The sequence below is a fragment of the Mastomys coucha genome, unplaced genomic scaffold, assembly GCF_008632895.1.
Source record: "Mastomys coucha isolate ucsf_1 unplaced genomic scaffold, UCSF_Mcou_1 pScaffold21, whole genome shotgun sequence".
Taxonomy (NCBI): domain Eukaryota; kingdom Metazoa; phylum Chordata; class Mammalia; order Rodentia; family Muridae; genus Mastomys; species Mastomys coucha.
In genome coordinates, this window is record NW_022196904.1 from 53,893,877 (window position 1) to 53,919,340 (window position 25,464).

Consider the following 25,464-nt stretch of genomic DNA (forward strand, 5'->3'; position numbering starts at 1 on the left):
AAGGTGAATAAATTAGATTATATTCCTCAGAAAGAAGGGACGGAGAAGAAGCCAGGTGTACTATGCACCTGCAGTACCACCTAACTTGGCAGTCTGAGACAACAGCGTCACTTGAGCCTACTAGTTCAAGGCCAGCCCAAGAGACACGGCAGCATCCCTGTCTCCTGTACTGAGCTACCCAACTAACTGAAGTATGTATGGTAACTAGTTGAGCTGATCATTGAAACTGAGAAGTCTTCAGGTTGTTTATGAGGAATCATAGCCTCTTTTCTGGTCTCCTAAGCTTAAAAAACATATAATTTAGAAATCTGCTTCTGATATATTTTCTTGGTCCAACTTACACAGAGGGGCAGCTGCTAATTACTTGATGATCACAATGATAGGCCACTTATGTTGAGCCCCTGAAAGCTTCCCCATGGTGTGGGAACAGCAGCTACTGACTGGGATCATTGTAAAAATACTCCACAAGAAAGGGGGAGGTGAAGGAAAGACTTTTCCAGTAAAAGCACCACTGTCTACCAGTTGTTTGTGGGATCCAGGTACAACAGACCCACCTTACTGCCCAGAGAGCACCTTCAAGGGCAGGCATAGAAAGGGCAAATGGCAAAGCAGTGGTGGCGGCTGAGGCTCTTGCCTGGGGACCCCTGGGTTTGAAAGAGCCCTACCATTCCACTAGATATACAAATGACAGAGAATGAAGCCAGAGCCTTGTGTATATTAAGTGTGTGCCCCATCACTCAGCTCCATATCCAGGCCCAAAACTTTTTTTTTTAACCTAAGATGGCAAAGCAAAAATGGCTTTCTCTATGACCAGACTTCTGAGACACACACACACCCTGGCCTGACCCCATTCAAAACACATTCTTTGTTTGGATAAAGGAGCATATTCAAATACTCTTGAAACCTATCTGCATCATTTGTGGTGAGTTTCCTTTAGTGGCTGTGGTCAATTAAGTAGCTTTTATTTCTCCTATTTCCTTGCTTTTAGTGAAAGTTGTAACCCAAATACCAGCACTGGCCTGCTTTCTCATCTTAAGAATGTCTGTCTCAACTTGGCTGCTTGAGGTTAAATGTTTCCTCTGTGGGAAGCCAGCCACCACAGCTGGAGAGGTAGGGAAGTCAGCAAAGTATTCCCTCACAGCCACAGAGAGTTTGTTCCTCATGTCCCACATTTAAAAACCAGGTATGCTGGTGGTATGTGCTCATAATCTCTGTACTAGGTAGGCAGAGATAGACGACTACCTGGAGCTTACTGACCAACAAGCCTACCCTAACCAGTGAGCTTCAGGTCAATGAGAGACTCATCCTTAAAATATAGGTGCACAGCACCTGAGAATGCCCAATGTTAACCTCTGACTCACACATGCACACACATGCACTCATACACACACATACACAGACATGTATCATGTGCATACTTGTGCATGCACAAACACATACACATACACATAGATGTACACACTCACACACAACATATATACACACATATAGATACACAGACACACAGAGCCACATGTAGAAACACACACATATAAACCTACACACAGACACATACAAAAACATACACATATATTCTCGCACATACACAAATACACACCATACACACAGACACACATGCACCCACCCATATACATATATATAATACATATATATACATATATATACATATGCAGGTACACACATGTATATACAGATACACATATGTGCACAGCATATACACACATAGACACAGACACACTCATACTCACACACACAGCAAAAAGCCAGACTATGCGACAGTTTTCTCACCCCACTATAGATTTTAAAAAGACTTAAGACAGGAGAGATGACTCTGGTGAAGAACTTGCCTTACAAGTGTGAAGATCTTAGTTCAGATCCCAGAACCCATTTAAAGGCAGGCACAGTAGTATGCATCTGTAAGCCCATACGCCTACAGCAGGGTGGAATGTGGAGGCAAAAGAATCCCTGGAAGCTCGGGAAAAGAGTAGCTAGTTTGGCATAAACAGTAGTAACAACAAAGAGATCCTATCTTGAAGAATGTAAACTGATACCCAAGACCACCCTCAAACCTCTGCCTGTCCTCACTCACATATTCATAAACACACAAAGACAAGAGATCTGTGAACTAATGATAATGTAGGTCCAATGTTTGAAAGCTTATTCACAAACAGTGAAAAATGAAAAATTGTAAGACAAGCTGGGTATCGAACACAGGGTTACTGCATGGCTGAAGATTTGGGGAGTTCTTGGTGTTTGCCTGTAAATATGCTTTACTCTGTTACTGCAAAGAGAAAGGTTCATACTGAAGTACTGATGGATGAAACGATGTTGTGGTACCTGCTGTGGGAGGTGCATAGAGGAGAGCAGAACTGAAATGGGAGAAACCGTGAGTCAGCTCTTGTTAGAGCTGGGCTGTGGATTCCAGTGGAGCCATTACAGTCTTGGAAAGATCCCATAACAAAATGCCAAAGCCAAAAGGATTTCTCCCAGGATGCGCAGCCCACACAGATACTGCCAGGCTTTGTGGCATGAGGAGACAGCACTGAGCATCCTGGGATTCCCGAGGCGCTGAGCTCCCAGGTCAAAGCTTGGGAGAAGAAAGAGCTGCCTGAATGGAGCTCCAGTGAATTACTATAGTTTTAAGATTGACTGTAGTTAACATGTATTCACACTGGAAACTCTCTAGAAGATGAGACTTTTAACTGATATATATATATAAAACAACTCTACTCACCATCAAAATCTGCAAGCAACCTGGCAGCTTTCAGCATGGAAATGGGTAAGCACACCTTAGTATATGCATACAATTGAATACTACTCAGCATTGAAAATAAATGAATTGTTGACGCATTTGCTACAATCCAGATAAATCCCTGACACCTTATTCTAAGCCAGAGTGAAGATACCAAGCAGTATTAATCCATTTAGCTGGTCCATTTGTTCTGGCACAAGGCTACCTGGTAGACAAAAGTCTAAAGATGACTGCCAAGACTCCTATTCCCTAATACTGAGCCATGTGCTGGCATAGGTTCAGTGGTTCCCACTTGTCTGTATTTTCATTTTCCATAATCAATGGCAGTTCAAACATATTAAATTGAAAATTCCAGGAAGAAAAAAACATAAAATTTTACCCTATGTTGTTTCATCCCAACTAGGGCATGAATCATTCGTTTTGCTTCATACACATGTGTGTATGTGTTCACATGACCTGGTAGTGACCCCACGGCACAAGAGTAGAGATAGTGGCATCTGGGAGACCACAGAGAGACGTGAAGTGCATCCTGTGAGTGGAAACGTAAAGGTTCTTGACTTAATAAGGAAGGTGGAGGTGTCTCAGACTGTCTGTGAGGTTTTGGCATGCCCACAGCTTCAGACATCTCTCACACATCTCCCTCAGATAAAGAGAGGCCACTGTGGTACTACAAAAGGACTCTGAAGATGGAATTTAGGCTGATAATAATTTGATTTTAACATAAATTGCACCCTTATCTGCTGGGCCCAAGGCGTCTTAGATACAGATGAAGATGGCAGACACAGGGGGAAGGTAAGAGGATGTGCTGTGTGACTGCGAAGCAACCTCCCATTGCACAGTTGACATAGGAGAGGTACCACCAGATCCTGAGAGGCGTCTAGAAGCTGAGCTTCAGCTGATATCTTGCACAGAAACAGGAACTCTGTCCTCCAGCCACCTGGGATAGAACCAGGCCGCAGAGCTGAGCCTCTTTTACCATCGTCCAAGAGGGACCACAGTCCTGCTGACACCTTGACTTCAGCCTTCTGAGACTTGGAACAAGGAAATAAACCGAAACCTCTGGACATCTGACTTTCAGAATCATGAGAAAATAAGCACGTGTTGTGGTGAGGCGCTCAGCGTGTGATGATATAGTAGGCAGGAGAAAATGGCAGAAGGTCTGATGAGGAAGGGCCATGATGTCTGTGTGATGGGACGGCACTGTCCAGGTTGTGCCTCCGCTAGTGGTGGACTAAGCAAGTCCAGCTGAGCACACAACTGGACATTCAGTATCCTACCAAGAATGAATCAAGCCACAGAAAGTTAAATTAAGGAATGTCACAACATTCTACAGATGAAAACTATCCAGCGTTCTGTCACCAAAATAAAATCCAGTATCCACAGTCCTACCCTATATACTATAAGCCCAACTGGCCTTCCAAGCCATCTACAGATGACATAACTGTGCAGTCCATGGTATGGTCAACCTTGCCAGTATTCGAAAGTGTAGCATCCAAATAGCTGCAGCACTCCCTCCCTCATTCAGGAAGGCCCTTTTACCTGCAGTCACCTACTATGGACCTATTCAGCCGCCTTAGTATACCATAGACTATGCACCCCTGAATTTCTGCTGATTTCATCAACATTGCTCCTAGGTGCACAGACTCCTTGGTGGGCACAACCCTCTAGGTAGACACGGTCTCCTGGGTAGCTAGACATGGTCTCCAGAGAAGAGTTAGGGTCCCCTGGAAAGACTTGAGGTCTCCTGGGTCGACTCCCCGATGAATGGTTTCCAGAAGAGGAGCAGCATACTTGGTGGACATAACCTCCTAGGTACACATAGTCTCCTAAGTAGACAGAGTAGACAGTCTCCAGGTAAATTCAGCCTCTGTACTGGTCACAGCCTCCTTGGTGGACAGGGCCTCCTGGATAGGCACAGTCGATGAATGTAGCCTCTCCAGTGGACATAGCCTCCTTGGTGGACATGGTCTTTTGAGAGGAGTGTGTGCCGTCACATTCCATATACAGCACAGTTCTACTATCTCTGCAGCCTGCTGCTCAAAGCTCTCTCCTGGACAGGTCGGGAAGTGGGAACAGTCACAGCTCCTCCCCCCCCCCCAATCCCACTTGATACATGAGTATGCCTTCAGTCTCTCAGCAGGATTTCTTCGATTCTGAACAAGCAGAAAATATCCTTAGAGCCCATCAGCCTTTCTGTTGTGTGGATGGGCTGACCACCCACAGACAGCTGCTAACTGTGCACTAGGCTCATGGTTCCCTTGTAGGCTAGTCCTCTTCAAGGGGAGTCAGGGGCCCAGGTGTGAGGCTTGGACCCCAGCAGCTATCGGCAGCTTTCGTTGTCTACCTTGTGGTACATGGACACTGTGGGAGGAGAGCTGGTAGACGTCCAGGTAAAAACTGGATAGAAAGAGCTGTAAGGCTTTTCTTCCAAGTGACATATTAAGACTCCTCCTGGGGGCTAGCTTGGCAAACATCCAAGACACAAGAAGTGATTTATTCCTCAGATCTCCGGGATTTAGTGTGAGCTTACTGTAGTTTTTCAAGCCTGCCTGGGGAATTTTAACTAAAACAATTTTAGCTGAAAGGAGTTGGTTCTTAAATCCCATGCAGACTGACAGCATTTAATACACAGTAAGGACAGGCACTGCCCAAGGAGGGCCCTTGGCAGATGCCCCTCGGAGGCCTCCGACAGCCTCAGCAGAGCATGCCTTCACTGTTACGTAGATCCAGATTCGTGCTGACAGCTGATTTCATTCTCTTAAGCTTTATAAGAGCCAGTGTTTGGCTTACTTGTGAAGCACCCGTTTAAAATGAAAAGCCAGGAGGCTCAGTTGTGTTAGTCAGCTCTCCATGACTATCACAGAGACATGAGGTGATCTAGAAAGAGGAATGGTTCCTCTTGGCTGACAGTTTGGGAGGTTCAGGGCAATCATTAGGTACCTTAGTTCTGGACCTGTGGTTGAACAATACCTGGTCACACAAGCATGTCACAGAGCAAGACTGCTTATCACAGCATCCAGGAAGCACACCCAGACACAGATACACACGTGCACGCACACGCACGCACACACACACACACACACACACACACACACACACACACACACTCCTCTGAGCAGTATTAAGTATCCTAATTATGACAGTTGGTTAACGACACTGATGCCGCTTACTGTTGCTGAGCTCAGTGTGTAGCTGCAGGCTGGCTAAAAGGAGGTTGATTCAGCTCAGTGAGAAGGAGATTGAACCACAGGTTAATTACAGCTTTCTACTCCATGGCATGCTATTCCCGCACACCCACACCCCCACCCACCTCCACAGAAGCAGTTGTAGCATAGTGTTGCCTGGACACCTGGTGAATGGCAGAAGGGTGCGGCTGAGTAGGAGAGAGCCATTCCCTGAACTCACTCATTTGTCTTTGAAATCAAGTAATTTTTTTTTCAAACCATCTGAGACTTTATAAAATTAGGTGTTTTATAAAGCTCTACCTGGGAGACTATCATTTTGGTTCTGCTGGCCTTGTGAGGTTTAAATGATCCAAAGGTTGACTCTATGACCCCTTGCTTGGTTATTTCTTTGTTGGAGTGTGAAACGTGTTAGCTCAAAAACCTGCGATCCCAAAACTCACAATTTCACATCTTTGATTCCCTTTGTGGTGCTCGGAGTCAAATGCCTTCCACATACTAGGCAAAGGCTTTGAGGCTGACCTGTTTCTCTAACCCTAAATCTCCAGTTATCTTAAACACATCCAAACAAGCAGAGTGAACTGTCTAGTCCAGTGCTTCTCAGCCTTCCTATAGTTCCTCATGCTATGGTAACCCCCAACCATGAAATTACCTTGTTGCTACTTTATAACTATAAATTTTGCTGCTGTTGTGAATCGTAGTATAAATATCTGATATGCAAGGTACCTGATAGTCCAGGGAGTCTGCAGTCTGCTCTCGGTCCTCTGCATATATGTTATGGTTGTGTAACCTGGTACTTTTTGTGAGACTCCTAACAGTGGGAGTGGGGATGTCTCTGACCCTTGTACCTGCTTTTGGGATCCTTTTCTTCTTACTCAGTTGCCTCATCCAGCCTTGATATGAGGGCATGTGCCTAGTCTTTTTCCCCCATTATAATATCTTTATTGATTATTTGATAATTTCACATAATGCACCCTGATTGCACTCACTTCCCAGTCCTCCCCAGGTACAGCCCCCTCCCCTGCACCCTTGTGATAACCCTCAAAAAAAAAGAAAAAGAAAAAAGAAAAACTGGTCCAATCTGTGTTGTCTGTATACTCACTAGAGCATGGTCAAGCTCTAAGAGGCCAGCTCCTTAAAGAAAACAGAGTCCTTCCCCACCACCCCTGGTTATGGCATCTTTGGTTGACATCCCTGGGAGGTCTGCTCTTTTCTAAAAGAAAATGATGGAATGGATCTGGAGGAGAGAGGCAGTCGGGGGGAAGAACTGAGAGGTGGTTAGGATGTAATATATGAGAGAAAAAGTAAATTTTTTAAAAAGATATTTGATGTGCAACCCATGTCCAAACCCACAGGTTGAGAACTAATGTAGAGCCTTTTACCTAGTCTGCTAACTGCTCCCCAGGAACTGATAAGATAGTTATCAGCTTTGTGTTGATTTGACTCCAAGCTCTCTGACCTGGAGACTCTGCCTGTGAGTCTATGTCTACATAGTTAGCTCCTGTACAATGACATATATGTACATAGAGAAAGGAAGAGAGAGGAGGGAACACCATATACCTATCACAGGGAATCAACATGCAGTTGCAGGGACTGAAGCATTCCATGGTGTGCAGTAAGGAGGCTGGAGATCAGGAAGGTTAATGGTGACAGCAGGCTGTCCCCTGCTAGCAGGGCTACATCTCTGGTAAGCAGTTTTGTTCCACTCAGGTGACAATTGGATGCGGCCCAACCACCCTTGGAAGGCTTCGCCCAGCCTATAGATTCAGACGTTCATCTTGTCAAGAGAGATCCTCGCCCAGAGTCAGAGAAATGTACCCAGAGTCACAGTTGAGACTTTGTCTGGCACCTGGTGGCAGAGTCTGGTCTACATAGCAAATGAACTGTCACAGCCCCTGGGTTCCTTTTCCAGTCTATCTCTCCGGGGAGTCTTGTGCTTCTTCCCTTCTGAGCAGCAGCCTCCCTCTCCCTCAGGCCCCTGCTGTGCTTGCACCCACTCCTACTGTGGGCATCTTTCCAGAGACTGCTTGTCTGAGCATCTCCAGGAAAACTCTGTGTTCTACTGCCACCTTGTGGTCACGTCTTTATTTCCCAGTCTCTCCAGTGCTGTCACTTCTGTGCAATTCCCTGCTGAAGCTTTGCAAATCATCGGTCCCTTGTATGTCCTGTGCTCTTCATTGCCTTTCTCCTTCTCCTTTGAGAAGGCTCCATTCCTTTACTCCCAAATGATAGGTGTATAACCCCTATGCAGACTCCTTGTCCCTACACACACACACACACACACACACACACCACTCAGCCATTATTGATCACCACAGCTGTTCCCTGCATGCTCAGCCCGTTAATAGCTAATTACAAAGCACACAGTAGTCTTCATTTTTATGTTATCAACACACTAAAGTGTCACCCAGGGCCACCAAGCAGAACACCTTAGTTTACGTCCTTGCCTGTAGCTTTTGGCTGTTCCATTAGCTATTTCTGAGGCTTCTATGAAAGTGTTTCTCCCTGCACTTGCACAGTCACTTAGACTAATTGTATTCTAAATGTAGAGAAGGCAAACAAATGCAAAGACCTGAAAATCATGCTATGTTTATAAGCTTGGGTGGGAATCTTAGGTGTACATTCTCAATATGTAAGTACATAAGCCCTTATACATTCATATAATGATAAAGAGATTTAATTTGTGGGGTTGTGTCAACAGAGTTAGCATCTACAATCTATATAATTTTAATGTTCTTTCCTTTTATTTCTTTAAGATATATAATCAAATTGAAACTTTTTAATATCAAAATTATTTCTTTGTTTAGCATAAAATATACCAATTCAGTAGAGCGATGGCTTGGTGATTTAGAGTGTGCACATTCTTTCAGGGGACCTGAATTCAGTTCCCAGCTCCTGTGTCAGGCTCCTTACAAGTGCCTATAATGCCAGCTCCAGGGGACCCAATGAGTCTGGCCTGCAGGGACACCAGCACTCACGTGCTCATGTTCATGCAAGTACACATAACTGAAAACAAACTATATCTTCCTTAACAGACGAATTAATATATCAGTCATTAAATTGTACTTCACGTTGTTGCCAAATTGGCAATTTCAGTACTTTCCTTACAGATTGGCTTAAAATGCCTACTATCACCATCCAGAGCTGAAATATGTTCTTGATTTCCTTTCAATATTATTTAACAAGCAATATAAAATGATTGAACCCACAGTTTGTTTTCTTTTGGAGATGTGAACATACTCATTAAAGTTAAAGTCAAACTGGGCGTGGTCACACAGAACCAGCAACCCCAGTGCTTTGGAGGCTGAGGCAGAAGGATTACAGTTTAAGGCCTGCCTGGGCTACATAGCAAGACCCTGTCTCAAGCAAAACATAAATAATGAGAAGGAGCCAACCGTTATCCAGACAAACAAATCATATCTACCAGACATATGAACGTAATCCCTGTGGATTTTCTTAACATCAGTGTGAGTTTGTTGAAGAATAAAATGAGAAAATGAAGGCCGCTTATCGCCATGGGCTTTAGAGAGAATTCCAAGGAAATTCTGGTATCTCTCATCTCAGTTTTCATGTATAGAATATGCATACAGTGTATCAATGTATGTGTGCATTGTGTGCATATGTACATACATGTGTGGATTTTTTTAATATTATGAACTTTATGCTGTATTTATTTTTACAAAAGAAATTAATATTTCTGAGATCAACTTTCATAGAATCCATTTGAAGCGCCTGGTTGGGTCCTAGAAGCATGTTGAGTGCCTGGGGATTGGTTCGAGTGTCTTGGGTGCACATTTTGAGAGGCATTAACATTGTATTTAAGTTCCTTCCGTAGTAACTCCCCTCACCCCCGACAGCAAATAGTACAGCAAGGACATACATGTGTTTTATACATGCATTCAATATGTGCACACACACAGGAATTGGTATTGAGTATCATGTATTCGAGTCATTACTTAGCTTGATGACATTCTGATTAATTCCACATCTTCTGGGTGTTTAGATACAAACAACGGGCTGTTTACCAAAGGCTACCCTTCTCCCTACACAAGCCCCTAGTACTCATTTCTCAGGCTCCTGGAACATCATATTTCAGTGGAATGGTAGGAAGAGCAGCACAAACATTCCAGCCCAGCCTTAGCAGCCTGTATGGGGAGACACAACCTAGGAGAGATCTCAGTGACTTACAGGAGGAACTCTGCCCTTGGGTTCTTCCTTTTCTGGCTGAGTAGCCTGTACATTTTGAAGATGGCGCACAATAACTGTGTGTATGCATGCATGGATTCCTGGATGACTGTGTGGAGCAGAGCCACTGCCAGCCTGGACTCCTGGGCTTGGCTGCTATGTGCAGAAGGGATTGACCTTTGGTTTGTAAGCTAATGGCAAGGGGTATGAGCTCTACTGACTACCACAGCTTAATGGACCCCAGTTCATTATTTTTATTAAATACTAAGGTGGCTGCTAGGTCCTCTGCTATACATTGGTGGTTGTTTAGTTTGGGGTCTCTGTGGGACTCCTAACAGTGGGAGTGGGGTGTCTTTTGATTCTTTTGTCTGCTCTTTTCTTGTGACCCTCTTCCTCATACTGGGTTGCCTCATCCAACCATAATATGAGGGTCTGTACTTACTGTTATTGGATCTTGTTATGCTGTGTTCTGTGATATCTCTTGGAGGACTACTCTTTTCTGAAAGGAAATGGAGGAGGAGTGGATCTGGGGGAGAAGGGACAACGGGGCTAGGGAAACTTGGAGGAGTGGAGAAGAGAAGCTGCAGTAAAGATGGTAAAGATGTATTGTATGTGAGAAGAATAAATAAAAGTACTAAGATGGCACCAAGTTATATGTAACGAAATTAATTATTTCAGTCTTACAGGTTTGGCTTTCATTTTGTCGGTTGGAGTTTTGTTGGTGCTGTTGTTTGTAGTAATGAGTATTGAACCCAGGGCCTTGCACATACCAGGCAGATGCTGCATCAAGCTTTGCCTTCACCCCTAGTGCTGCAGTTTTGAAGGTTAGTCATAAACACTGGAGCCCCATTATGTCTCTTCCTAGCCACCACATCAGCACAGGAAACCAAGCCCCCTGCATTTCCTCTTTTTTCCCTTGCTTCCTTCCCTTCAGTGCTTGATCATGCACACCTATACCTGTATCTGTGTGTTGTTTAGAATTACAGGTTTAAACTTCAGAAATGAAAGCTAAGCTCATAGGACTCCCTAGGATCACTCTTCTCTCCTGCGACAGTGTGTTCCTGGGACCCATCTGTGTTGTGTGAAATGTAATTGCCTTGTCCTTGCTGCATAGCGGTCTGCTGTTTAAGCGAATGAGTGTATGCTCTCTGATTCACTCCACTTTTGATAAGCATGTACCTTATGTCTTTTTTCTACATGAACCAAGTTTCCGAGCAGGTTTCAACAGAGTTCCTTCAGGTTTGTAGGCATTTCTTGATGCTGCTGGATGCCAGGGTGTGTGACGTCTAAATTTAAAAAGGGGAGAGGGAGATGCTGTATCTCATGAGAGTCCGCCAAAAACTAGAGGAAGCAGTGCAGGTGTTTGGGGGATGGATATTCCAAGCTGAAGGGTCAGTGAGCATTAAGGCCCTGTGGTAGGAAGCTCTCTCTGGATGGCCAGAGAAAGAGAAAAGCAGAGGCTGCCACCCCAGGATATGCTGTAAGGAGCTAGGTGGCAATGCAGAGGACTCTGCAGTTACTAGAGAAACAGAAGTTTCCATTTCTGGGACCTCAGAGGAGAGAAACAGAGTGAGGGGTGGCTTCCTACAAGGCTAGCTGGCTTCCATCGAGAGCAGGCAGCAGGGCCCACCAGGTGAGAAGAAAAGGAGAAATCAGAGATGCCACCTTCTCTAGAAGGTACTTGCTTTACTCCCACCATGACAAAGTAAGATCCCGGCACAGCCAGAGTATGGACAAAACTCCTGCTGTGGTTTGAGAAGCTAAGTTAAGCCACTGAGTAAGGAATGGGTCGTGAGAGTCAAGAATTTGTCTAGAAAGCCTGGATGGCTAGCTCTGTTGTAGAGAACTTTCAGAGAACTGTGAAGCCCAGGAGTAGATCCCCAACACAGAAGGAAAAAAAAAATAAAAGGTTTGTGGAAAGGCCAGCCTCCAGGGATGTCAGCATATAGATGACATTCTTGAGTAGCTTAGGGGAAGTGGGAAGATGTATTTCAGAGCTAAAAGCCTTTCACAAGAAGAGGAAAAGAGCCATGAGGGATAAAAGAGATGGAGCCAAAGGACTGTGGCAAATAGTTACCAAGGATGCAGGGTCAGCCAGGAGCCTGCCTGTGTGATGGGGTTAGCAAAGTGAGGCAAGGACACACAGGGAAGAACCATGCAGCTGCAGTGGAAAGTGAGGCCTGTCATGTGCAGGATGTGGGTGGAACTGAGAGACGTCGGGTTAAGTGAAAAGGACCAGACAGAAAAACAAGTGTCACATGTTCCCTCTCAATCAGGAAAGCTGGAACGTGTACAACAGGGACTCCTAGAAGTCAGGAAGGGTATGAAGGAGGGAAAAGTGGAAAAAGCGGGTCCTGTCTGATCAGAGCATGCTTAGTGTATGGAAAGATCACAGCGATTCCCACCAATACACACAATTAATGTGTGTCAATAAACACTTTATAAGTTTCATGAGAGGTATTGTGATATCCCAGTGCCAAGAAGAAAGAGAAGACAGAAAGAACTGAATAGTGCTGAGTGTTCCTAGGGGCTGGCAGAGCATGAGTCATGATGCTGGTTACAGGACTGCTGTCACTACAGTGATGACAAGCAACTGCAGACAAATGTAGAACTGTTTACTCACAGTGAGAGTGCCAGCCCATCTTGCTTGCTCCTGTGGCTCCCAGTAGGCTATGTCTACCTTTTTCTCCTAATTCCAGCTAGACTTCTGAGGGACCAAAGAAACCATTCCTAGCCCATGTCGGTTTTTACTTTTAAAACCATAAAATGTATATTGTTCCTTACATTTTGACCTCAACTAGTTTTCCCAAGTGTTTACAAAACAAGAGAGACACATTTCCCAGTGTCATAAAGAGAGCTCGGGCAGGGCTGCCCTGCCACTGATGGTGTAATTCATAGGACATCTCACTGAATGCCTGCAACTCACCACTCATCCAGCTCTCATGTAGGAAATGCTGCTCTGTGTCACTGCAGGGCTTGAATACACAACCTTGTTCTAGCTTGATGGGTGTTTAAGCTGTGAACACTGTGTGTTTGAGCTAAACTGAGACTTTCCTTTCAATTCTAAGTGAACTTGTTTGAAGAAATGGACATATAAAAGCTCAAGCCAGTGGCTTCCTTCCACCACACCAGCCCCACTGTCCAATCTCTATTCTTCCTCCTCTTCCTCATGCCTTCTTTGTCCTTCTACACTAGAAGACAAAAGGGAGCAGGAAAATGGAATCCCTCCTAGAGTCATGTTAGGGTGAGCGGGAGCCATGGAATGCACCTAGCTTGCAGTCTGCATTTCCTTCCCTGAACATGTCCCTTCCCTTTTCCTCCTTGAGAGTTCATCCTTACAGCCAGAGCCTTCATCTCCATTCTCGCTGGTGAGGCCATCACAGTCTGTCCTATGTTTTGCTATAGTCAGCTCCTAAGGTCCTTGCAACCCCCAGTGTTTCTCTGACACAGCCTCTGCTCTTTCGCCAGTCATTTTTCTTAAATGAACATTATCTTTCTAAACCGAAAAGCTTACTGTCTTAGTTTAGACTTTATTGCTGTGAATAGACAACATAACCACGGCAACTGTTATGAAAGAAAACATTTAATTGGTGCTGGTTTAACAGATTCAGAGGTTCAGTCCATTATTGTCATGGCAGGAAGCGTGACAGTGTGCAGGCAGACATGATGCTGGAGGAGCCAACACTTCTACATCTTCATCCACAGGCTCAACTGTACCTACAGTTGAGACTCTATCAACTGAACATAGGAGACTTCAAAGCCTGCCTCCTAAGTGACACCCTTCCTCCAACAAGGCCACACCTAAGAGTACCACTCCCTATGGGAGTGCCAAGCCTTCAAACACATGAGCCATATCTATTCAAACCACATTTACCAAATACCACTTTTATCTAGAATGCCTTTGTTGCTCTTCTCCCAGAGCCTCATCCTCCCACCTACGCTTCTACCATCAGCCTGGCCACACCTCTCCCCTCACCTCCCAGTACCCACTCCTGTGACCTGCCCCTGCACAGCCCAAGCCTGCTGGGTGGCTTGGCTGCTGGGTTTGTCCCGTGTGAGCTCCTGTCCTGGCTCTTCACTAAGAGATTGGTTCACTCTTCTGGGCCTCAAGCTAAAGTGAAACTACCAGAGGCTTCTTGGATCATCCTCACACCTCACATGCCTAGATACCATCCCCTTTTAGGTATCCCAATGAACCCCGTGACCCTACATGGTACTTAGGTCCCATTGGAAGTGTCTGTTCTGAGTTTTTCCCCTTAGTATTTAGGGATATATTGGACGCAAGTAACAAGAGTATATAAAAGTTGATTGTGTATAATTATATATAATTATATATACACATATCTGTATATATATATATGGAGTTATATATATATATTTATAATCAACAATAATATTTATCTTTACACAGAGATCCATATATCTTGTGCACACACAAAAATCATGACCTTGCTTTGCTTTTGTGACAGAGATTCACTGTGTAGCTGAGGCTAGCATGAAACACACTGTGAAGCCCAGGCTGGCATCATATTCATTATCCTCTTGCCACAGCCTCAGTCTGGGATTACAGGTGTGCACCAACATGCCCAGGTAACAGAGATAAGTGATGGTCATTGACAGTGGTTCATCTAGACCCGCATTTGTTTGTTTGTTTGTTTGTCTGTTTCTAGATGGTCTTGGATGTTAGACTTTTCTTCATAAACATTCTCATGTTTGTTTGCAAGGAGGTTACCACAACTCCATACCCCACCCTATTCGAATCTAAAGTATTAGGAGTCGGGGAAAGCCAGCACACAGCAGCCCTCCTCATGCCTAGATACTTTCCAGTCAGAAGGAGGGAGCTCTCTCAAGTCTTTTCCATCAGGCCACGGTTCAGAAGTAAAGAAGGATGTGCTGCCCAGCAGGAAGGGCTGGAACAGCAACATGACACAAGAGGTGCTTGGAGGAGGGTAGTGGGGGAAGAAGAGGCTAGTTGGAGGGTAAACAGAGGCAGGTGTTGCCTGCTTGTGGATCCTGTTTCCCTAACTGGGCTGCCTTGTCTGAACTAGGATGCCCCTAGTCCTGGAGTGACTTGATGTGCCTGGGTGGGTTGGTACCCAGGAGGGGCCTCCCCCTTGTCAGAGGAGAAGGAAAGGGGGAGAGGCTTATGAGGGAGACTGGCAGGAGGGGAGCTACAGTCGGGATACAAAATGAATAAATGAAAATGTTAATGGAAAAAAAGAAAAATATTTTCCAAAGAGGGAAAATTAGCTGATTAATTTTATCAATATTGGTTAGGAACTGGGTTATTTCAATTGGTTCTTTATGTCTCTATTTGGTAACTACACAGTTCAGCTAGCGCTCTGAATGCCTTCACACTCTGCAAACATTGTGCCTGCACTTTTTTCCTTGTTTTTTTTTTTTTCTGAAACTGACTTATTTTGGAAATAAGCTTCTCATGTACAATATGAGTTGCAGGCATATCCCAGGTAGGCATTGGTCCTGGCGTTCCAATTCATTTGAGACCTTGGGGCTCTCTGAGGAGTCTCTTGCTGCCTGGTATTTATGGAGCAAGGTCCAGGATGGCAGAATGAATTCAGCATCTGAGTGCCCTCCCTCCGCATTGATCTCTCTTTTCAATCCTGGTCGTTCTGGCCTACTTCTCCAGATAAGAAAACTAAGGTCAGCTTTTCTAACAGGATTCCTAGCTCGGAAGTAGAGTGATTGCCACACATGTGCAAGGTCCTGGTTCCATCCCCAGTGCTGTAGACAAATACGTTCATTAACCTTACTTTATTCTGCATGAGGGAATGCTGCTAGTCATAAGCTTCTACCTATGTTCAGAGTCATAGTAAACGTATAAGCTAACTTAGGAGATTATGTGTCACATTTAATCTTCCAAACAAAGAACGTAATGAATGTAAATTCTCTAGTGTGCCCTTTAGAAACACTATGTAGCCTGGTGAGGTAGATTGATGGGTATGTATTATACATTGAAGGACAGTCCTCTGTATTTTATCTTCGGGTTATAATTTATAAATTATAAATATATTTTACTAATACAATTGTAATATTCTATTATGTTTTCTAACAGTTTTGTCATTACATATGAAGGCTATTTATTCAAGCTCGTTCATTTATATCCAGTTTATTAGTCATGAAACACTGTCTATGGGCTGTAACCTGCTTTCCATCCCTGTGAGGATGGAGGAACGTATCCCACCCAGCCTCAAGGTGGAGTTCTGTCTGTGGTGGTGAGCAGAAATGACATGGCATTCAGAGTTTTTCAGTTGTGAGGGGGTTGAGGGGAGCATTCCAGAGTATCTCGAAGTTTGCTGTGTGTCTGCTCATCCGATGGAAAACAGGAGTCCAGGCTGACTGATTCTCAGGTTATTTGCTGACATTAGAATCTGCCCTGTGGAACAGGAGTTTAGACACCTGCTTAGTCTGTATGAGGCTGTACGTTCCGTGCCCAGACTACAGATTTGCCCCACTTACAGTACCCTTAGGAATCATTTACGCCCATGTGTTTATGTCAGAGCCTTGTGGTAATTCTCACCTTTTAATTTTTAAATTCGGTATGTGGCTGTTTATATCTTGAGTTTTCATTTATGACTAGAATTTGCTTTAATTGAGTATGCAAACACAAACGTGTGTTTTAGGAAGTCTGTTCGTGAATCAGGAGGCCCAGTACATGGAAGTACCAGGTTAGTCAGGAAGTAGAGGAGTGACAGGCATGGGAACAAGGGCCTTTCTTGTGGTTTCTGTGAGGCAGAAGGGACAGGGCAGACAAGCATGGTTGGGATTGGCTAGTCTCAGTGTCGGCAGGCTCCAAGGGTAGAAGCCGTCCTGAGTTGTAGGTGTCCTAGCATGCCTGAGGAAGATAAAGTGCAGAGGAATCAGCAGTGTGACAGCCCAGTGGAAGTAGGGTGTGCCGTAGAGATCACGGAGGGGAGAGACAGCCTCTCCTTTCCAGGAGGCAGAACCTCGGGATGCCACACATCACAAATACAGACAATGAAAAACAGTGAACCCACCTCTGTTGTAAATTGAGCCCTTAAGCCCAGCCAGGTTGTTTTCTTAGTCTTATTTAATGGTTTAGGCCTGAATTCTATGTTGTTACAAGGGCAGGATCATGTTGGTATTGGTGTTGGTGTTGGTGTTGGTGTTGGTGTTGGTGTTGGTGTTGGTATTGGTACTGGTGTCTTCTTGTCTGGTGTCCATCAGGTAGTGACCTTTAAAAATAGCTTTGCATTAGATGTGAAATTGTTTTGGCAGTACCACATATTAAACCTAAGGATTTGGGCATGCTCCCCCAGTATTATGCCTGAGCTGTATTCACAGCTTCCCCCACACACACTTTCTATTTTGAGATAGTCTCAGTGAGCTACCCAGACTAACCTTCAACTCCCTTTTTACCCCAGGCAGGCCTTGAAGTATAATCCTCCTGCCTCAGCCTGCCAGGTAGCTGGGATGTAAGGCCTGTACCACTATTATACAACAAATATTCACTCCATTTCCTTAAATGCTGTGTTAAGCCTACTGCCATGATGCTGGGTGAGATAAGATTGGTTGAATCATACCTTCTACTTTAAAATGAATACTTTAAATGGCAATCACTATGTTTTCTTAGCTTTTTATCTCAAAATTTCTTTCAGGTATTTGGAAGACTTGCCTCTACTGACTAATAGTTACTTTTCTATGTGCTTTTTGCTCTCTCTTCTCTCTCTTTTCTTTAGACAGTTAAGTTCATTTCCTGTGGTATGTCTCGATAACGCTTTACCCCTCTGCTTCCCCTCCTCCCTCTCTAATTTTAGAAGCTATAAGTTCCACCAGAGTGGATGGGCTCTTGCAAGGGTTCTTCCAGGTTGCATCATGTCATGGCAGAAATGTGTGTGACTGTGTATGTATATATGTGTGCCATGAGTATGTGTATATTTGTACATGTATCTGTGTGTCTATACTTGTGCGTGAGTATGTACATATCTGTACCTGTGTGTGTATCTGTGTGTCTATACATGTGTATGAGTGTGTGTATGTGTGCATGTGTGTGTATCTGTGTGTGTCAATACATGTGTATTTGTGAGTGTGTATCTTTGCCTGTGTGTTCATGTGTGTGCATGTGCACAAGTATTCTCATCTCATGAAGCTACCAGAATTCGGTTGTTCGGACTCCACTCTAATGATCTAATGTACTTGCCCCCAGATGTCCCACCTCGGAAAACCACTGTCAGATTAAGTTTCCACCCTCTCAGTACCTTGACATAGACCTTGGAAGGGTGACCATTTTCATCCCAGAGCAGTAGTCCCCAAAGTCAGCATGTGGCATTGTGTGCAACAGCTCAGAAGTTCAGCCATGCAGTTTTTCAAGCCTGACATATAAAACTTCCCACTTCCTTTTTAAGTGTCCAAAACCAGTGCTTTGTGTCCTAAATTTCCTCCTTTGGTATACCCCTCACTAAGCAGTACACTTTGGTGGCCATAAGAGACATAATGTTTACAGGTGTGTGTGTGTGTGTGTGTGTGTGTGTGTGTGTGTGTACATGCACACACTGTACTTTCAGACACTGCTCACCAACATGCTGACTGGCACCTTTTCTCCAGGAAAGCCACGATTCCTCCATCCCTGTTATAATCTCTTGTTGTTTCTTATCCACAGGTAAAAACTGGGACCTGACAGCTGCACTAAGCGACTATGAGCAACTCCGACAGGTGCACACAGCCAACCTGCCACATGTGTTCAACGAAGGAAGGTGTGCCAAGCAGCCCGAGCGAGAATTGCCCCAGCCTGGGCACAAGGTGGAGAGGCCTTGCCTGCAGAGACAGGACGATATTGCTCAAGGTACCAGACAAGGGGCTTGCCAGTGTGGAGAACAGTGTGGTCAATATCACCAAGCTGTGGCAGACTGACCTCTCAATGCCTTGCTCCTCACAGTAGGCTAAAATGAAACATCTGTGGCTTCCATCTCTGGAAAGCAGGAGAGTGTGACCGGAGCCGTTAGAGGCCAGTAGCCTATTAGAGATTCATTCCTGCTTTTCCTGACAGGCATCTCTAGTCCTCCAGTTACTTCTCCAGCTTGGTCTCCAAGTCATTCAGTAGTAGCAGATTCATTGTTCCATGAGTTTCTTCTTCTCTATGGTTCTTTTGCATCATCAGACTAAGCTACACTTGTAACACTGGTTATAATGGGAAACTCGGAAGGTTTTTGTCTCACCTTCCAGCAAAAGCTGTCTTAATAACCACTGATCAGCCAAGTCTACTTATTTCTGCTAAGCTTGTTCAAGATGCAAACACATAAGAGTCAAGGAGACATGTAGTTTACAAATTGCCTACTTTCCTGGGCAGTAAGAGCTAGTACATTCTCTTGGTTGGTACATTTGTTCCATCGTATATTTAGACCTTCTGTATAAATGACCATCCTGGTTCTTCCCAGAATTTTTGGTTGCCATTTGTTTGCCTTTGACTGCCCCCTCACACATACACATATAATAAATACCGTGGCATGGCTCTGTCCAGAGGCTCAGTGGGTAAGAACACTGGCCGCTCTTCCAGAAAGACCTGAGCTCACTTCCCAGAACCCACCTGGGAGCTGACAACTTTATGTAACTCCAGAGGATCTGATGCACTCTTCTGGTCTCACAGAGCACCAGATACACATACGTACATGCAGGCAAAACACTCATACATGATAAGAAAAATCTTTAAAGAAATCCTCATATTTATAAGTATCAGGCCAGTGCTTCCCTCCCTGCAGACTGGTGCCATGCAGTAGGCTTGCTATGGTTTCCCAAAAATGTCTTCCTGATCGTGTTTTTGCTCCCTGCATGCAAACCCAGTTCTTTGCTCACCTCCTTCCAGCTCTGCCTATTGCTAGAGGGCTTTGCCTGATTGCATATTTTGAAGGGTGGAACCTGGAATCCTGTTTTAACTTTAATATTGTGGATTGATTGCTAGGTGGCCTTCTCACCTGCTACATGCCTGTTCCCTCGTGTGGTTCCCTTTTCTATCCATCAGTAAATTTTTCCTTATCAACTTGTAGCTTCCTCTGTAAGAGGAAAGCACAGGATTTCTGCCCAGGCCCGTGTGTTTCTCCCACTGTACCACTTACCTTATGGCTTTATGTTCAAAAGAGTTTGCTACACAGAGGTGTGAACATGATCAATGCCCCTAGCCTATGTGCTCGTCTCTGGATTTGGAAATAAAATACATGGTTAATAACCCCTTTTCCTGTTGTTTGTCAGTTTAGTCCTCAGCTGTTTCCATCAATTTGAAATCCCTTATAAACAATAGCAAAGGCTCTATGCTGCTGTCTTCTGGATAGAGTGCTACTTCGCTGGATATTGGTCAGATCACCTTTCCCCCTCTGGACTAAATGCCAACTGGACCATATTTTAAAGTCCCAGCCACTGCGAGATCTGTCTGTGGGCCCTGTGTGTGTAGCATGCAACTGTCTAAGTGTTCCCCTGGAGTCTGTCTGCTTCTTGTGCATTACTCTCTAGTGCAAACCCCTGCCTTTCCAAGTGTGCTCACTACGTTTATGAACTATTCTTGCATCTAAGCCTTATGGCAGTTCTACTTGTAATTGAATGGGCTCCTAGTTTTTCAAGTTGGCGTGCTTCTTGCATCCAATACTGTTGCTCTCCACATATTCAGATTCTGCTAAGGCTAGACACTAGAGAAAGCAGGTCATCATGTGCTAACCTGTCTTCCAAGCATCCAGATAAACACACTGTTATCATCACAGAGGAGTGACATCATCTAAGAGCACTTGCTGTCTTGTTTACATTTAGATTTAGAGATTTCTTGTTATTTGCTGTTTTTAATTAAAATATAATTATATCACTTCCCTCCTTCATTTAACCCCTCTCATTTCTCTTCTCATCTCCCTTAAATTCATAGCCTCTTTTTCTTTATTATTGTGGTATACATGCATACTCATACAAATATATAAATACAACTGGCTGAGTATGTTATTATTCATATGTACATGATAAAAAATATCTGTCCTGTTCTCAGCATTGAACAAAGGCTGTGTGTGTGTGTGTGTGTGTGTGTTGCTTGAACCCTATGTATAATAGAATTACAGCCCCAATTCCAAGTATGATTCTTTTTTATTAGATATTTTCTTTATTTACATGTCATATGATACCTCCTTTCCCAGTTTCCTCTCCAAAAAAAAAAAAAGAAAAGAAAAGAAAAGAAAAGCAAAAACAAAAAAAAACCCTGTTCCCTCCCCCTCCCCCTGCTCACTGACCCACCCTCTCCCATTTCCTGGCCCTGGCATTCCCCTACACTGGGGCATAGAACCTTCACAGAGCCAAGGGCTTCTCCTCCCATTGATGACTGACTTGGCCATCCTCTGCTATACATATGCTGCTGGAGCCATTAGTCCCACCATGTGTACTCTTTGGTTGGTGGTTTAGTCCCTGGGAGCTCTGAGGGTACTAATTAGTTCATATTGTTATTTGTCCTAAGGGACTGCAAATCCTTCAGCTCCTTGGGTCCTTTCTCTAGCTCCTTCATTGGGGACCCTGTGCTCAGTCCAATGGACGGCTGTGAGCCCGAGTACGATTCTTGAAGGCAATTTACCATGAGATTTTATTTTATGATCCAAACAATCTTTTTCTCAAGTAGGAATTTCAGTCCATTTAGTTTACTTTAATTATCTCATATCTCACAGCCATCCATTGGACTGAGCACAGGGTTCCCAAATAGAGGAGCTAGAGAAAGAACCGAAGAAGCTGAAGGGTTTGCAGCCCCTTAGGATGAACAACAATATGAACTAACTAGTACCCTCAGAGCTCCCAGGGACTAAACTACCAACCAAGGAGTACACATGGTGGGAATAATGGCTCCAGCAGCATATGTATAGTAGAGGATGGCCAAGTCAGTCATCAATGGGAGGAGAGGCCCTTGGCCCTGTGAAGGTTCTGTGCCCCAGTGTGGAGGAATGTCAGGGACAGTAAGCAGGAGAGGGTGGAGTGGCGAGCAGGGGGTTGGGGGGAGGGTACAGGGGTTTGTTCTTGTTGTTTTTTGGGGTTTTGGGGGGGGAAACTGGGAAATATGACATGTAAATAAGGAAAATATCTAATAAAAGAAAAAATAAATAATAAAAAAATTATCTCATATCTATACCTCTCCTATGTATGGTGTATACCATGTATACACTATAACTGTTTAAAAGTAGAAATACTTGGTTGCATACTCTGTCAAGCTTCTTATATGTTTTTCTTCCCTGGCTGATTGGGGCTTTTTTCTACCATTTAAAGGCTGTATGTTCAGCTTGTAGTCATCTGCCAGTTCCCACTGTCCTTTTCACACCTCTGTCTGTGTTTATATTTTCTTTCTAAAACCTCATATGCACTTTATCTCACCCTGAGAACTGTGTGTCACACACTCCTAACCCCTCCTGCCGCCGCACCCCCACATTTACGCTCTTTTCTGCTGCCCATATTTATTTAGGCAAAGGTTGGCTTCTTCACTTGTTCATAGTACATCATGTGCTCTACACATGTTGGCAGTGACAGACCATAAGATCATACTGAAGCCAAAAGAATCTGACCACCTCACCACGCCATAAGACGTCGATCAGGGCCTAGCTGATGCTGGTGGGAACAGACCTGCACTACTAGCTACGTGACAGTACAGCATGTGATCTACTGTATTAAAGCCCCAGTAATAAATAATTGATGTCAGCTTGAGCATCATAAGTATGCATTTCCTATACTATGCTTTTCATTGTTATCTTGCTGACCACATGTTTTCCTGTGAGAGTCTGCCGGATTATTCTGCCTGCACCTCAGCACTTACCCTGCCTCTTGGTGGTGTAAAGAGGCCACATTGAAATCCTGGGCTGGGCCACCCAGGTCTGTGTGAAGCCGCTTCGTGGAGTCAGAGAGGCACGTTTCTCAGAAGTCATCTGTCCATTAAGAGTCGTGTGACTACATTCATTTCCCTCTTGCAAAAAGAACGTTTCCCTTCAAGTCTTACTTTTGCAGGAGACCCCTTGAGTCTTTAGTACCTGGAAAGATTTACACGACCTACTACAATTTTGTTAGAGGAGCAGCACTCCCCAGTTCACGTTGGTTTCCTTGAATCCTTTATGGCCTTCCTCAGTTGTCTTCTGGAAGCTCTTTGCATCTTCTAAGAGACAGGCTCACCTTGGTATTCTAACCTACTTCTTTTTCCCGTGTGTTCTTTGTGAGTCAATGCTTTCTTTTTCATTGCAAATTATTTCTTAGGATTCTCATCAGTGTTTCACACTCCAATAGTCTCTGCATTTCTCTGAATATGTTCGCTAGGCTCATTTATAAACTCAGTCCATTCATCCTGATTGCTGTAATGTAAGTACTCTGTTTACTGTTTTATATGTGCCCGCCTTCCTCAGATGCTTCCTCAGTTTCCCTGTGAGCGCCAGTGCTACAGTTATCACTGCCTCAGACTGGAATGCGGCAAACAAAAGGCGGGCAGTGCGTGCTCTGGCTGGTCCCCCAGCAGAGTGTGAAAGGGCTGCAAGTTGACCAGCCTTGAGTCTTTTGTCTTGTGTTTGACACATAATAGCTGCACATATTCATTCATAGCAGCAGAGTTTCAGGATATAAGGACAATGTGTAATAACCGTGGAGGAAGCTAGGCAGTGATGGTACGCGCCTTTAATCCCAGCACTTGGGAGGCAGAGGCAGGCAGATTTCTGAGATTGAGGCCAGTCTGGTCTACAGAGTGAGTTCCAAGACAGCCAGGGCTATACATAGAAACCCTGTCTCCAAATAAATAAATAAATAAATAAATAAATAAATAAATAAATAAATAACCATGGAGGGTCTATACATCTGTCATCCCACACATTTATCACTTTCTCCTGAAGATGTTCAAAATGTTTTTCTTCTGGCGACTTTGAAAAGTATGGTAAATTGTGAACTGTGCTTACTGTGAGCTATGAAGTGTCAGGATTTACTGCCCCTAGCCAGGTTCAGTTTTTTAAGCTGTCACCAACCCCAGGTCCTCTCTCCTTCCCACTCTTTGTTCCCTACTTTTCCACTCTAGCTCTACATAATCACTCTCTTTTGCTTCTGCCTGTGAGCCACATCTATGGAATTTGCCTGACTTATCTCACATAGGTTCCTTAGGCTCATCTGCACTGTCATAAATGACACAATTTCATTCTTTTTTTTTTTTTTTAATTTTCAAGACAGGGTTTCTCTGTGTAGCCCTTGCTGTCCTGGAACCCACTCTGTAGACTAGGCTGGCCTGGAACTCAGAAATCCACTTGCTTCTGCCTCCCAGATGCTGGGATTAAAGGTGTGCGCCACCACCGCCCAGCCCTCAATTTCATTCTTTTTAAGAATAAGTTCCATTCCCTTCTATATATGTGCTCATTTTTCTTTATCCATTCTGCTGACAGATACTTGTGTTCCTTCTGTTTCTAAACTGTTGTGGCTTACACTGTAGAGCATGTGGGAGAACAGATATATCACACAGATTTTCTTCTCTTTGGATGTACATCCAATATTAGGATTACCGAGCTTTAAGTGTTTAAACTTAGGCTTAACCCTCCCCTTCCCTACAGCTGGATATCTCCTCAGGGAACCTTCCAGAACTACTGTTATAAAAATTGCTTGTTTCTAAGAGCTATCCCGATTGTGGCCAATGCCCAGCTATTGGAGAAAGGAGGGGAGGCAGTGCTTGTTGGCATTGGAGTACCTTGGCTCATGCTATCAAAGATTTGAGCTAAATTCAAGAAGCAGTGGGGGCATCTCCCAGGGACAGACAGCCCAAACCTCCCGTTCCATCTCTCCTCTTATTCCTGAAAGCCTCTGTGCTTTCACTTCTCTTTTTGATTTTCCTCAAAATATAGGTTAGCCTAATTATATTGTTTCAGAATGAAATATAAGTGAATTGAAGCCATTCGTTCTGAAGCATGCAATCTCTATACCTTCCTGTTCATTTGAATGGGGAAAATGTATGAAGTTGTCAAGGCAAACCTCTGCTTGACAGTCTGTTTTGACAAAGTTGCATGAACGCCATTTCTGGCCACTGACATTACAAATGAGGCTATTTAGGAAATCCTGCTCTGAGGAAGGCAGTGGCTGCTATTTTCCCTGAGCCAAGGATTCTAGCCTGAAAGGAGGTGAGCTACCTTAGGACTCTCTGGGAAACACTCGGGAATTTGACACAGGGCTATGACCACAGTCTCACTCAAACACTAAGGGTCCTTTATCCCTGGAAGGAATAAGAGGACTTCTGCTGTAAGAAGTCCCATGCCACAAACACTGACTCTGTAGTGACGGTTCCTACATCATGTGCTCCGGAATTGTTAAGAGCTATTGCATACCCATAATCCCTGCACCTGGAGGCCGAGACAGGAG

General features: G+C 44.3%; 1 protein-coding gene across 5 annotated transcripts in view; it reads left to right on the forward strand.

Moving 5' to 3' along the window:
• Positions 1-25,464, forward strand: part of Otud7a (OTU deubiquitinase 7A) — a 289,376-nt gene that overhangs the window by 206,760 nt on the left and 57,152 nt on the right. For all 5 annotated transcript variants that reach the window (XR_004123087.1, XM_031386860.1, XM_031386864.1 and 2 more), the window contains exon 5: positions 18,758-18,940. Coding sequence is in view for 4 of the 5 variants with exons in the window: in XM_031386860.1 (XP_031242720.1) it covers positions 18,758-18,940 (183 nt within the window). In the remaining variant the exon portion in view is untranslated. The remainder of the gene's footprint in view (positions 1-18,757; positions 18,941-25,464) is intronic.